Source organism: Colias eurytheme, chromosome 6, assembly GCF_061535395.1.
Source record: "Colias eurytheme isolate Ceu_HAF_F1 chromosome 6, ilColEury1 Martin Lab GWU primary, whole genome shotgun sequence".
NCBI lineage: Eukaryota > Metazoa > Arthropoda > Insecta > Lepidoptera > Pieridae > Colias > Colias eurytheme.
In genome coordinates this window covers 9258249-9273574 of record NC_142985.1, presented here as the reverse complement: position 1 = coordinate 9273574, position 15326 = coordinate 9258249, and the positions used below count along the sequence as shown (strand labels likewise).

At 33.5% G+C, this 15326-nt stretch overlaps 1 protein-coding gene across 1 annotated transcript; it reads left to right on the top strand.

Annotated features, from left to right (window-relative positions):
• Positions 1 to 189: 189 nt before the first annotated feature.
• Positions 190 to 14587, top strand: hook (hook microtubule tethering protein). The gene is made up of 14 exons (XM_090103023.1): positions 190 to 437; positions 669 to 821; positions 2747 to 2863; positions 5085 to 5179; positions 6066 to 6191; positions 8065 to 8355; positions 8647 to 8784; positions 9643 to 9756; positions 10067 to 10247; positions 10724 to 10854; positions 11229 to 11337; positions 11855 to 12019; positions 12815 to 12956; positions 13403 to 14587. The coding sequence occupies exons 1-14, from the start codon at positions 350 to 352 to the stop codon at positions 13605 to 13607; spliced, it is 2055 nt and encodes a 684-aa protein (XP_089959149.1). The 5' UTR covers positions 190 to 349; the 3' UTR covers positions 13608 to 14587.
• Positions 14588 to 15326: the final 739 nt, after the last annotated feature.

Here is a 15326-nt window from a genome sequence, read left to right as displayed (position 1 = left end):
GATAATATTTTGTTCTAATGTCCTCTAAAATCTAAATAATACATTTTTGGAGAACAATATATTTTTAAAATACTAGTTGAGCCTAAGAGTTGAGCAGCTTCTGTGTGTGCCAATTTAACATGTTTAGTAACAATATTGTATCTGTGGTATACAGACCAAAAGTGACAGAAGAACCAAGTCAGAAAATAAATAAATACGGAAACGTCACACGTTACGGATCGTATGTTGCGGTTTTAAATTTTGTTTTGTAAATTCTTATTTACACATTAATATCATGGTTATTTGAATAAATAATTACATTTTTTGTATTCCTTTATCTTTATTATAATATATAACGGTGATCACCATTATGGAGTCAAACGGTGTTGTACTGTGTGATAATCTAATAAAATGGTTACAAACGCTAAATCTCACTGCTAAACATGGAAATCCTCTGGGTACGTCTAATGTTTTATCTTAATTTTATCCGTCGATGATGTATATTTGATTATTTATTGCAATATTTTCATAAAGAAAAGCACTAATTATGTTGTCAGTATTCACTTAACATTGTCAATTAGATTGAGAAAGTAACAGTGATCTTAGTGAATTCAATGTCAATCTGTTTTTTCTAAATGCTGTTATTTGTGAACTAAGTAAAGGCCTGATAATTGTTGTTTTCTTTACAGAACTATCTGATGGTGTTGCAATAGCAGAAGCTCTAAGCCAGATTGCACCTGAATATTTCACACCCAATTGGAATTCAAAAATAAAAACGGATGTGGGTCAAAACTGGCGCTTGAAAGTCAGCAATTTAAAGAAAATATTAGAGGGAGTTGTTGGTATGTTAATTGTGATAAAGACACTTGATATGTATTAAATATAATAATAATAATGATTTGATGGTTGGGTAATATGTCTAAGAGGTCTAATTATGTGAAAATAAGGTAAAGATCCAACAAAAACTTATTTTCCTTAATGAAAAAGCAAATGGTTTGATAACAGTGTAGGAATGTTGAAGTGTGACATTTTTGTAATGGTCACTATTGCTCCATAAGACTGAGGAATTATATTATTCGACTCTCCATTCAAAATGTTTATTCTCAATTTGGAATAAAATATGTGAAGATTAATAATTAAATTTTGATTACTTGGTGTGATCCACTTACATAAATTATTTCAATAAATATAAAGATGCTAATAAGCATGGGCTAGGATGATGTTAAATTTTGGGCGATGATTTTACTCTAACAAAAATTAAAATATCTTTCTTGAAAATCTGTATCATTATTCAAAATTCTAATTTGTAGTCATTGATTGGATATGAATAATTCAATATGTTATTATTGTATTAAAGTATGCAGTAAACATTAAATATGCAACAGTCAACATACAGTTTATAAACTATTTATTAGTTGAACTAATGGATCTTTGTAGGATTCTTAGTGGCGCAGTTTCATTAGTCGTTAACTCGTTCGGTATACAGCATACGGGGAGTCCCCGCAGGCGAGATAACAACCAATGAAAACAAGTTCCCCGCATGCTTAATACCGACCGTGATATCGACCAATGAAATTCATCGGTCAATATACAGCTTGGAAAATGGAGGTTCTCCCTATGTCTCCGCATGCGGGCCCTATAGACTAATGAAAACGGTTCCCCGAATGCTGGCCCTGTGGCACGCGTTCCAGAAATCTCTCGCACCCCGCATGCGGGCCCTATCGACTAATGAAACTGCGCCATTTAGCGTATACGCACTATGCGGGTGGGCGATGCGGCTACCGCAGACCGCACAGTGCGCATAGAAATGAATATTACGTACATAATTGTGCTTGCGGTCAGCCGGACGGCTACCCGCAATGCGGCTACCCGCATAGTGCGTATACGCTCTTAGTCTTTTGTCAAGAAGTGCATTTAAACAGTTCTTTATATGTGAGAGTTAACTGTAGGGCTATAGATTTGATTTATAATAATAATTATTGAAAAGGAAATTTTACAAAAACTACCTAAAACAAATTATTTGGGAGAAGTTTTGAAAGATATTAAACTTACTGCTTGTTGTTAAGTTATCACATAGTAGTCGCATTAGACATGCGGCTTTGCATTGTTTGACCCAAAATTTTTAAGTTACTAGCTATGCAAATTAGAAATGGACACAAAAAAGCTTTGTATTTTGTTTAACTAACAAACAGTATACTCCTTATATTTTTAACACTATTGCATGTATAATATTTGCAAAGGAAAAGATTTGAACATCCAAAAACACCTGAATCGGAATTTTAACAGTTTACCTCACCAAATATTTACTTTAACTACATTGGAACCACATTGTAAGTGTTTATGCTTTATATGGAGAATCAATTTTATTAATTTTTTCTATAATTTGATGACATCCTTTTTTCACCCTTTTTTCTATAATTTGATGACATCGTTAATGAATTCTCTGTAGATGCAATTTCCTGATTGTGAGACTGTTTGGACATAGAATAAATCAGTTACACAACTATCTATGTCTAATTGACAGACACAAATTAATGTGAATTGATAATTTTAAAAGGACTTCCCGCATGCACTCGAACTTGAATAGATATGATAAATGTATTTTTTTGTATTAAAATAATGAAAGTGACTGTTATTTTTGTATATCAATGTGGTAGTAAAGATCTCGGGATAAAACTGAAATTAAAATAATTCAAATAAGTAGTACCAAACAAAATATACATATTGATTTGAAGTATATTTCTTATAATAATTTATATTGTTTTAGATTACCATCAAGATATTCTAAATTTAAGTCTGCAAGAGTTCTCAAGGCCTGACGTCATCAACATTGCTGAACATGCTGATCCAGGAGATATGGGAAGACTGTTGCAGCTAGTACTTAGTAAGTGTTCAATAATACATTTATTGCCAAATGTTAGTTGAAATAACATACTATACTTGATTAATAAAAAAAGTAATAAGAAAAAAAACTTGAGAGGTGTCAAGGGACACCCCGATGGAACAAATTTCCTTTCTCTATGAGAGAGAGAGAGAGAGAGAGACATAGTAACACGCGCACGCCATATAATACAAATATAGCAGAAAGCAACTATTCGTCTTAATTTTTTCCGTCTAACTCCTTTCGTAATGCGCGATAAGGAACTTCGTTCCAAAAAAAAAAAAAAAAAGAATTAGATTAACATAAAAATATGTAATGATTTGAATGCCTTCTTTGATTACATATCATGTCTGTAGAATACGTATTTGTAGAATAGACAAAAGAGATTATAGTTACCTAACAAACTGAAAATTAAACCTCAAGGTTGAGAAACCTTATAAAATGTAAAGTATACTTCCAAATATATTAGAAATTTTCTTTGAGATTTACTAATGTTTGTGTCTAGTACTGAAAGGTGGTCCATAAATGTATGGTCCTTAAATTTTTGCACTTTTTCTACTTGCCTTCACTATTGGATTAAATTTATCTTCTGTTTAATATTATTCTCTTATGAATGCATGGCGGATGTCACAAAGAAGAAAAAAATATAAATGTTTATGTTCCGGGGCTAAATGTTTAAAATAAGATAATTTTATGAGATATTTCCCAAATCAACATTAGTACCTATATTGAATATTCTATTGAATAGAGGTTATTAAAATTGTAATAAGTACAAACAGAATAAACAAGAACAAGAAACACACTTTAACCGGGTTGTGTAATTCAAAGAAATATAAGTTGTTAAATATGATTGTGCGGCTATAATATCTAGCCTACAACTGTTGTGTGGCTTCCCTTAAGGAGAACACTAAATGTACGTAAGTAAATCTAGCATGAAAACATTGACTTTTATATTGGTTTACTTTGTAAGTGAAAGATAATGTAGTGTTTTTAAATTTAGACTACTTTAAAAATGATTTCTCATGAATTTCATGTCAATATGTTATTTCTATCATTAAGATGTTCTCTATTAAAGGTGAGGCGAACACCCGTTTTGCGTGACGTCAAGTATGGTGCAATTAAATATACATAAATTAAATTCATAAGCATAGAAATTTACAAAGTAATAATCTATTTGCATATTCATTTTCGGTCAAATAGATTTCTTGTAACATATTTGCAAGTAGAATCTTAAAAGAAGAAGCCAAAATTGTCACAAAACATTTTTTTTAACAAAAATTTTTTTTACAGCAGCTTTTAATGTTTTTTTTTGTAATTTTTGCTTTCTGCCTAACTTTAATGTTTTAAGAAGCGACGAAATTCCTGACTAACTTATTCTCCCATGTGATGGCTGACTTCTCTGCCCACTTTTTTTTAATTTATGAGCTAAAATATGGCTCTATAAAAAATAATTAATTTTGCTAGTATTTTTTAAATATAAAATATTTCATATTCAAGTAGTTAACAAAGTGTACTTATCACTGATACTTGCTTAAAACTTTTGTAATAATGGAATTTTAATATTTTAAATTATTAAGTTCCTATTCTAATTATGACCATTTATTAAAACAACGCAAATTTTTTTAATGTGTGCAAAAGGTACTTATTTAATTATGAAAGCTATTCTTGTGAATATGCAATTTAATTGCGAAATTAAAGTTTAAACTTGCCAAGGTCTGTTTTATCGAGCATGTCTCAATTAAATATCGAGCGCAACAAAGTGTGTCAGACTAATTTTAGTATATTGGAAATTTTCATACTTCATATCAATATTATCACTTACTTATGCGAAATAAATTTTACATCTTACATTAACTGTAACGCCATACCATCAAATTTGATGTGAAGAGCGGAGGCACTGATTAAAGAGATGATGGTTAGGTAGGCATCAATGTTGTTGTTGTGTATGTTGGGAGGATAAATTAATAATTGGAGGCACGAACATCTTAAAAGTATAAATTGCTTAACTCGTTATTGATTTCGTTATAATGAATATTAAATTGAATATAATTTACCATGCAAAAGTAGTAGAGTACGATTTAATTGCAGTAAGGAATCTCGGTGTTTGACCTCACCATTACAATTATAGCGATCTTATAACTATTCATATCCAGGAACTTTAATGTTTACTTGAACAAAAACAAGATATAATGCAGCGTATTGACTATAATTATATTTTTATCAGGCTGTGCAGTCAACTGCATCAAAAAAGAGGAGTACATCACGCGAATTATGGAGCTAGAGCTGTCTTGCCAGCGATGTATAATGCAAGCGATACAGGTATGCTGTCTTGTAATTATGTATAACGTAAACACTTATTAATAAAATACATACTGGTAATTATTTTAACGTTTTTGCCATTAATTGGATTAATTGGAGATTAGACGCCTTATGTAACCAACGCTACTTACCGGCTTGAAAACACGAACATATAAAATCTTTTTATTCAACTTACGTATTAGGTATTTACAGATTCCATGAGGTCGATCCATATCAACTTTCCATAAATAGCATTTAGAATAGCATAAGTATAATTAAAAATTTTGAAAGTTGTAAAAATGACTGAGTTTAAGATTTCTAAGTCTAGATTCTGTCAGATGCTCCACATAGCGAGCTGTAGGCGCTAGCGCCTGAAATTGATTTATTACTTTACGTAATACAATTGTAAACAGGGCGTAAATGATTGTTATAAATTATCGCAATAAGAGAATTAGCAAATCTTGCTCAAGTGCACTTTCAAAGGTGCATGCTTGTAAGCCGCCGGTGGTGGTATGCATGCTTAGCCGTTTAGATACGCATTCCTAATGTCCTTGTAACACGAATTGTTGCAGAGTATGTAATGTAGTTAGTTAATATCGGACACTTGCGGATGTAAGACTGTTAACATGTGCAGCGTATACGCGGTGTTTAGTAAATAAATAATATTCCTTCAGTGCGCGGTCCGTGTGTGGATATTTGGCGCGAAAGTTGTGATGTAACGAGTGCACATGTATATCGTCTTTATTTGTGACATCTTACAAATAAATGGACGTTTTTAATTCGATGTGTGTCTTGTTTATAATGAATTTGCATTTATTTTATGAATTGTTTGGAAATAAATGCTAATTGGAATATAATGTGATATATCAAAGGCCGTGTTAAGGAAGTGAGTGTTTGTTTTGGAAAGGAATTGGAAAACATCACGTTGGGTCAAAACCGCGGGAGCTTGCATTTGGATGGACCCGCACCGGATCAGGCGGATGTGGACATGAAAGAGGCCCTCGCACAGAGATGTCACGAGCTTGATGCGCAAGTAAGTCATTTTTAATTGTTTATTTCTTAGGAATATTGACCATTCGTTGCAAATCGAAAATGAGACGCGTACGGTTTTTTTGCCAAAGATCCTAAAATATCAGTTGGATTCCCATTCATTCATCCCATCCATAGTGCCAGAACAAGGGTACTGATAACCTAGTTTATCAATACTCTTGTTCTGGCCTTCCAGTCCAGATCTATGAGAGAATTTTAATTCTAGATTTTAGATGCCTGTGGAAAGAATTTGTATTCACGTCCAATCTTTGAAATTCGTTTTTCCAAAAATTGTTTATATTTTATTCCCGTCTTATAGACACAGTAAAGATTATCATTACCAAATTTCATCCCATTTTTAGGGCTTGTAGCTTAGAGGAAATTATCTATGACGATCGCATGACACACTATATGATCGAAAGAGGGTACTTTCATGTGTTTATATTCGTACGGAAAGATACTAGGATCAATACAGCAGGACTCATACAAGGCCCATAAAAACAATCTGCAATAGTTATTGTCCTCATCTCCTGTAGGTGATTCGTTAATTTTCCCACACAACGTGACCTAATTTGCGTAGGAACATGCCATACTCCTACTAGTTCATGTATTTTATTTGTTTTATTATGATTGTTACACTTTCAAACATATTTTTGATGGGTATTATTTCAAAACAATCTTAAGTATACTCCAGATTGTATAAAGTGCTTAATTGTAAATTCCCATTCACTTATTTCATTGAATGACTAGGTATTCAAAATGAACTAAAAGAACTAATTGAGTTAGTTAAGTACAGTTTTGTTTTTAAAAAAAAGTAGAGCATGAAATAATGGCCAAATACCCATCTAGAAATTTTGAGTCACGTAACCAAAATATTTCCTACGAAAATATTTATATGTATTTAATTTTATAATTATAAACTTTCGCTCTCTAAACATTAAATTATACATTTATACAGATGATTAACCATATATCGATAAATTATTCGTTGAATTAAAAGGTGATTGTTCGCGTAAATATATTTGTTAGAAGATAATAATCACTGTATATTCTGAGGAGTTTTTTTTTATTATTAGTATTTCGTCAAAATCAGAACAAATCAGTTTGTCACCGGTTATCAAAAATCAGCACGGTCTCTTAACTCTTTTGAAACTCATTTCTGTCATTTATAAGGTTCAATTACACTATACAGTATCACAGCAGTATGCAGTCTTTCAATCATTTCACTTAATAGTTCGGTAATGTATGGACTCCATCTAGGACTTTATATAAAACCATTTGAAATAATAAAAGAGTTAGCTTCGTATTTGAAAACATTCATTTTAAAGCGTATTTAACTTTTTCGTATATCGCATAAATTGAGTAGGTACACATACCAAGAGTTGCGGGTAAGTTTCGACATATCCTTAAATAATTTCATATACTCTTAACCAGTTAAAGCCGAGTCTATGTTTTGCTTTATATGTATGTATAACCAAGAGCTACAATTTATGGGTTTCATTTAGTATCAAACTTATTGATTTCCATTTTCGTCCTCTTTTTGAAAGTTATAAGGTGTAAATTTTGAGTCAGTTTGATATTGAATTCAGCAAAATAGGGTCGGCAGAAGTTATAATTGATAATCTAAATTAGTGATTAATTTTTCGTGCGATATAAAAGCAGGTGGGTAATTCCTACAATGTATTTAGGCCATAGCATAAGCATAAGTTTTTATGAATCTTTCACGATCGTTCTCGTTTCCTCTAAAATTATTATTTAAAAGTAATCTCAGTTACACACAACAATTATTTCAATTAAAAATACAACCAAGTGACGTTTCCAAAACATCGGAAGATTCTGAATTCATCGAATACCTTCATTCCTTTACTTTTAATCAGGTAAAAGCTCTCCAAGAGGAGAACATGACGCTACTAAGCGAAGTGAGTCGCTTAGCCGCGGCTCGAGCAGCAGATATCGAGAACAAGGAAGGTGGTGACTTGGACGATGGGGGTACATCTCTAGGTCCGGCACATGCGGGTACTTTGCGATATAGCAATATGCGAGCTCAGTTAGATGCGTTGAAAGATGAACTGGATAAGGTCGAACTGCAAAGGGACGATCAAAGAGCAAGGTCCGATGCGTTGGAACGAGAGGTGGCCATCTTGAAGCTGAAGAATGAAGAGTTACAGGTGTGTGAATTTGATTACATTTTTTGTTATTATAGATTTCTATGATAAAGCTGAATGGACAGCGAGTTTGGTATTGTAAAACATGATTTTTTTCTTTGTTTTTCACTGCTTGTTAGAAATAAATTAACAGTTTTAAGAACTTGAAGGTTTGCTGAGATACCTGATTGATTGAACACATTTTAACAATTGTATAAAGTAAATTAAGATAAACTGCATGCAATGATTAAACGTTCTAACCTTGCATTACATTTAAGGTTTTGAATATTTTTTTAAATATTTTGCGTATTTCAGATGGCAGCGTCAGAAAATGTAGCACTAAAAGATGAAGTAGACGCTCTAAGAGAAACAGCTGCGAAGGCGGCGGCTCTAGAAGCGGCAGTTGCTTCGTACAAGAAGAGAATGGAAGAACACGTTGATTTGCGGAGACAGGTAATAAATTTGACATATTTGGTCTGAAATAGCTCCATTTTCCCGATTCTTTAATGTTTTACTAAGGCTATTTGAAGGTTAAAAAAGGCCTTTTGTTTGAATTCACCGGCAAAAAAAAACCGAGAGCACAATGGAACACAAATTTTAGTTCAAAATTTTAAATACATATAAGTAAGTCACTATTTTGGTTTATTTTGGCTAAAAAGTGGTGTACAGTAGAAATGCATAGTATTTCTTCGTCGTCGTCTGGAAAGTAAGATTTATAGTAAGAGCACATATGAAAGAAAATGCCAAGAATTGTTTACAATTAGAAATGGTTCATTGAGTCCGTTGATACGTTTGATTTGAAATTGTAATGATGTGTTGAAACTTGATTCTTGAAGAGACAGCATCATTATTTTACTTGACATTTGTTATGAAAATTGAACTCAACGGAAATAAGAACGGTTGACCTTAATGATCCAACATTTGGCAATCGGCGCGTGAAATGTTATGAGCAAATTTGGTTTTATGGTTTTAAAGATTTCTCAAATTGTACGCGACAAATCAGTAAATTGTGTGTAATCTTAAAAAGTGTACTTAATGGAAAAAAATTCTCATGACCTATTTGTTGACTTATACATGTTTTTCTTAAAGCATGAAGCCTTTAAGTTGAGTTATTTTTTTGCGGTCAGGGTAAAGACATGTAAGTTGAAACAAATGATAAATTCATTTTAGATGCATGGATGTTCATTTAAACAAAAAACTGTATATTTTAGGAGAGCAATCTACATTCCTTTAATTTGAGTAAAGGGTGTCTTGGCCAACATGTCAAAATATGTCACTGTTTTTTTAAAGTTTTTGTATTGAATATTATAGGTGAAGTTACTAGAGCGCGCGAACACAGAGCACGTGCAGCGCGCAATCGAACACGAACAAGCGGCCGCGCGAGCGAACGCTATTCGCGCGCAATTGGATATTTATAAGAAACAGGTAAATATTTTTTTATGTTTATTGTTTATTGGTCCCAATTATTATAGTAAGATTTATTACAGATACAGAGTCAGCTACAAAAAAAAACATAACACTTTGTTGGTCTGAATTTGTAATGAATATGGGTATATCTCTGATTTTATTTCATTGGTTAAAAGTTATTTTAATGAATGACAACAAATTTATTTTGACAACAATAATGTACTTATAGTTTTTAAATAATTATATTATTTTTTGTTTTCTATTAATTTCTTGGAAGTTCCTTATTACTCTTCTCTTCTGTACTATGTAATTAAAAATATTTTTTTAGGTTATCGATTTGAATGAGAAACTAGACGCGGAAGTAACAAAAGCAGATAGACTCGAAATAGACAACAAGAAACTGAGCAGTCAAGTGGCGTCCGCGCAGCGCGAGCGGGACGCACTGCTGCAAGAGCGGGACACACTCAAGGAGACTATCGATGAATTGCGCTGTTCCACTATTACTACTGGTGAGATTTTTGTTAAAAAAAATTGGTTGTCTGTAAAGTCTGTTTACTGACGATAGTTGAACGTGACAACGTCCGATTGTGCTTCTTTATCGCTCGTTCCGCGCTCTCGCTTGCACTTCAAGCCTCACATGGAACGCCTCAGAGCGACGTAACGCCGCATGAGTCATGTTTTTCGTACGTGCAGCCGGCTCTATCGAATTATAAGACATTGTCACGTCAAGAAATCGTTATATTAATAGACTAGGTGGAAAAATATTAATAATTGCAACGTTCTTTTTTCAGCAAATTTTAAGCAGTGGATAAGCAGCCTCACTTAGTCATTAGGCAGCCTTGCTCTTGATTTGAAACATTTTATAATTAAATATTCAGACTATTTAACTTATAAAAGATGTTAAAATCAAGACCAATGTGAAGAAATTTATTAGAATTTAGGCCTTTTGTTTGACATGTTGTTCGTTATATATTTTTGATTCCAGGTGCGAGTGAAGATAACGTTTCACAAGAGTTAATTCCCAACGATTTGAAAGAGCGATTGATTCGGTTGGAACATGAAAATAAATTATTGAAGCAAAATCAAGGCGCGCAAGCCGACCAGGCTTCCGTTCAGGTAACAAATATAGCAGTTTAAATTATTGTTTTTGTTATCATTATTGTTTAAATTCTTATTTATTTATCTGTACCACGGAGATTTAGATATGTTATTCATTTTAGTGCGAGTGCGCATATTCCATTTGCGATAAAATGTAGTTTTCCAAAATCGATATCGTAATAATTTTAGCAGATTATTCAAAGATTATCTATTTTTGGAATAATACGTCTTGTTTTAGTGTATTATTACGTAAAATTATAAATAATTTTTGTTGATATATTTTTCACCAAAAATTACGCACAGGTTGTCGCGGGATAGTGAATTATAGCCTCCGTCTATCAGATAATGAAGTTATAAGTAGTATTTCAGTGATAAATATATGTTATTTGCAGGCTCTTTTAGAAGACTACGCGGCAAGGCTAGAAAAGCAACGAGCGATGAATCGCGAAGCGAACCAGCGGATAATGCAGCTAGAGGCTATCGAGGATAGCCAGAGGAAATGTACGTATTAAACAAAAATATAACATATAAGTAAATGTTAAATGAGTGTGAAATTATTAAAAAAATCAATATAATATTGTCTCCAAGAATTAATTCAAATATAACAGAGTGTATACATAACAATGGAGGTTAAGCAACGGTTGGCGCGGTCAAAAATTGGATGGCTGACCATTTTTAGCTCTTTAGCTTACCGACTCGCACTTGACCAATTTTTTTAATAACTTATAATATGTACGGTGTGCAGTAGCTCTTTAGCTTCCCGACTCGCACTTGACCTTTATCGGGGTTGGAAAAAAATTTAGTGTAACATTTTTTCGTTACGCGTGACATTTTTCCGTTACGCGCCATCTTTTTCTTATCCCTACCACGCGTGATTCGACGTATTTCTGTATGATTTATGTCAAGTTGGATATAGTAAATTATTTTTTGAAAAATAAAGTCATAAAGAAGTTTCACTTCTTACGTATGTACACTAGACACGCACACATTTTTTTTACTCATAATATTAAATTTGTAGTGGAAGAGCTACAAGGTGCTCTCGCTGAAGAGAAGCGTCGCGCGGGCAAGCTGCAGGAGGCGCTGGCGGCGCGCGAGGCCGAGCTGCTCGCCACTGAGGACAAGTACAAGAAGTGCGTCGAGAAGGCCAAGGAGGTCATTAAGTCGCTCGACCCGAGGACCACCGGTGAGGACAGCGTACTTTGTATTAGGGGATTTACTTTGTATTTGGGGGATTTACTTTGTATTTGGGGGATTTACTTTGTATTAGGGGATTTACTTTGTATTTGGGGGATTTACTTTGTATTAGGGGATTTACTTTGTATTTGGGGGATTTACTTTGTATTAGGGGATTTACTTTGTATTAGGGAGTTTTACTTTGTATTAGGGGATTTACTTTGTATTAGAGGATTTACTTTGTATTAGGGGATTTACTTTGTATTAGGGGATTTACTTTGTATTAGGGAGTTTTACTTTGTATTAGGACTTTATACGTAAAATTAGTAACGTAACATAATTTCTACAAGCGTAGAGTGAACAGGTAGCTTTATCTTAAACCACATCTCAGCTTAACATCAGCCGAGATTGTGGCCGAGCGTTTCCTTATTCACAAAAATAAAAGTTCTTCCTACTTCTTGGGTTATTTCTTTGTTAATTTCGACAATGAGTAACAAACAATTTCGACATTCATCATGGTTATTTGCTTATTTCTTTGTTAACTTCTCTTGGATTTCCACACAAAAAAGTTAACAAAGAAATAACCATGATGAATGTCGAAATTGTTTGTTACTCATTGTCAGTTTCGAATAATTATTTGAAACACTAATTGACTATTATTTAAAACGAACAAAGAAATGGATAGGATATAGATAAAATAATTAATTTACATAGCGGTATGTCGTTTTAATTACACAATGAAAGGAAGGAAAAATAAAACAGATTTTATTGTGACAAAACCATCTAATCCTAGTATATTTGGCAGGTCAACAATCGCTCTCAGATATAACGCTAAACTATTCCCGCGGGGCTCCAAACACGAGCGGCACGAGCGGTACAAGCGGTACAAGCGGCACCAGCGCTGCAGCTTCTAGAGGTGACGCTACACCCGCCACGCACCGGCATGAGTGAGTTATATACTGTTGTACTTTTTTCATTTGATATGTACATCGAGTATGCAAAATAAAGTAGGTTATGAACTCATATCTTGATGATGCATGCAAAACCACATAATATGTCCACTCGTAATGCAAAACAACGAACAAATTCAATAGCTAATAAAAAGTCAAAGAAATTAAAGTACAAAAATACATCAATGTTATTATTCATAATAACATGTAAGATGGAGAGACTTTTTTTTTGAATACGTTGTAGTTACAGTTTGAGTCAAACTTAATGGCGGTTCGGAAGTTAGCTGCGAGTGCACGTGCGCGCACGAACAGTCAAGTTGTTCAACCAATACTTAGCTAAAATTGTTTTCTGCGCATCGGAATGTACGTTGCTCAGAGCCGTCGTTAAGTTTGAATCGTACTGTAAATATAATGAAATAAACAAATTAATTATTACGTTACAGATGGAGCGCGGGCGTCGCGGAGGACGGTCGCATGACTGCACAAGAACAACGCCTGGTAGCAGCCGCGTGGTACCAGCTGAGTGCGAGGTGTCATCGCGAATCGGTTGAGGCGAAGTTCGCGTTACGTTCCGCGGGGAATTCGTTCCTAGCGAGGCAGAGGCGGCAACCCCCGAGGCCGAGGCATTCCCCCGCGCCTGCACACTAACCACTTGTATACGTGATAAAGTTGGAGCGCGGACGTCGCGGAGGACGGACGCCTGGGCTCGCGCTGGCACTCGCTCGCGCCCGTGCACTAACCACTTGTATACATGATATTATAATTCAGTTGGAGCGCGAACGTTGTGGAGGAAGGACGTGTCACCGTACACGAGCAGCGTCTGGTTGTCACTGCGTGGTACCAGCCACCAACCACTTGTATACAGAAGATAGTTCATTTGGAGCGCGGGCGTTGCGGAGGACGGACGTGTCACCGTACGAACAACGCCTGGTATTAGCGGCGTGGTACCAGCTGGGAGCGCGTTGCAATGAAATAGCTACGTGCGTCGAGCTGAACGAACTATTCAGCTCAATCTGCCCAACGCAATATTCAGTGCGCACTGAATACTGCGTTGGGCAGATGATGGAATAAAATATAATTGTAATAAAATAATACATTAACACATAATAACACAGGGTGTCACCTATCCTTTTGAATAAGGTAGACAAAATAAATAAAAAATGTGAATTTGATGGTGTCACGTCTTATGTATCTAATCAAAAGTTGAGTTTTATTTTATCACAAACTAAAAATATTTCTATTTTTGCGCTCCGTTACTCCGCTAGACGGTGTCACTAAATTAATTTAAATTTAACACAAAGTAGTCGACTACTAACTTCAATGAATTTTTAAATAATAAGTAATTAATAGATAATTATTAAATGCGATTATCTTGTCCAGTTATTATCGTAGCAAGCATAACGCTGAAATGAGTAAAATATATATTTTTAAAGATTGTTTTCAAATCTCTTATCTTCTTTTAATTTTCTGTCACTATTTCTTATCTATTTTTAAACAGTTTTTATTCTTTTACTTGTTTCTCTTTTCGTTGATTCTTTTTTCATTTTTGAATAGAAGAATAGGAATAATAAACATTTCAACAATTCATTATTCCATTTGTTTTGATTACAGTAGTAATACATATTTATTTAAAATAAATGGTAATAATTTTCTAATCGCGAGCGGGTATCGCTAATTTTTGTCCAATAAAAAACGTATCGTGATCAGTGATACAGTCGATTAGCGTTAAAGTTAGGTGATTTATGTTAATATGGGACTATATGCTTTGCTTATGTATTCAGTATTCATCTTCAAACACGCCATTCATTAATTATTTAAAGCGTATGGCTTTAAATGCAACTTGAATAATTTAACTTTTTGCACACCTGTTTTAAAAGAGACATAGTATGTATTAAAATATTAATTTCCACGCTAAATAAAGTGTGGTGAAAAATAAATAAAATAGTATTTTAATTTCGTTTTATATGATATCTTTTATTAAATGATTAATTTGATGGTTTGTAATTCAGCTAATAATAATTAAAATGCCTACCATTATTGCTTCGAATCCATCATAGAAAGACAAAATCAATTTTAACATCACTTATGGTAATTTGAAGAAATTGTAAGACCAATTTAAAAGTAAACTAAAATTCTGGCGGATTTTATGTAATGTCACTCATATAATTAATTAGTTTATTGAAGTATCGGAACAGAAATATATAATAACGAACACTCAGTCTTAATTCTTATAGTTTAGTATACATACATCAAGTGTGAATATTAATAAATGTGTTAAGTGTTATAAAATTGAGTGTTCTTAAAAGTAATTTAGAGTATCATTCTCATCAAAAATAAATAAATGATTACACCAGAAGTTCATGTTGG

Coding starts and splice junctions, on each gene's coding strand:
- hook (XM_090103023.1), top strand. CDS start 350: ATGGAGTCAAACGGTGTTGTACTGTGTGATAATCTAATAAAATGGTTA. Junction 2,864..5,084: donor ACTGTTGCAGCTAGTACTTA/GTAAGTGTTCAA, acceptor TATTTTTATCAG/GCTGTGCAGTCAACTGCATC. Junction 8,356..8,646: donor TGAAGAATGAAGAGTTACAG/GTGTGTGAATTT, acceptor TGCGTATTTCAG/ATGGCAGCGTCAGAAAATGT.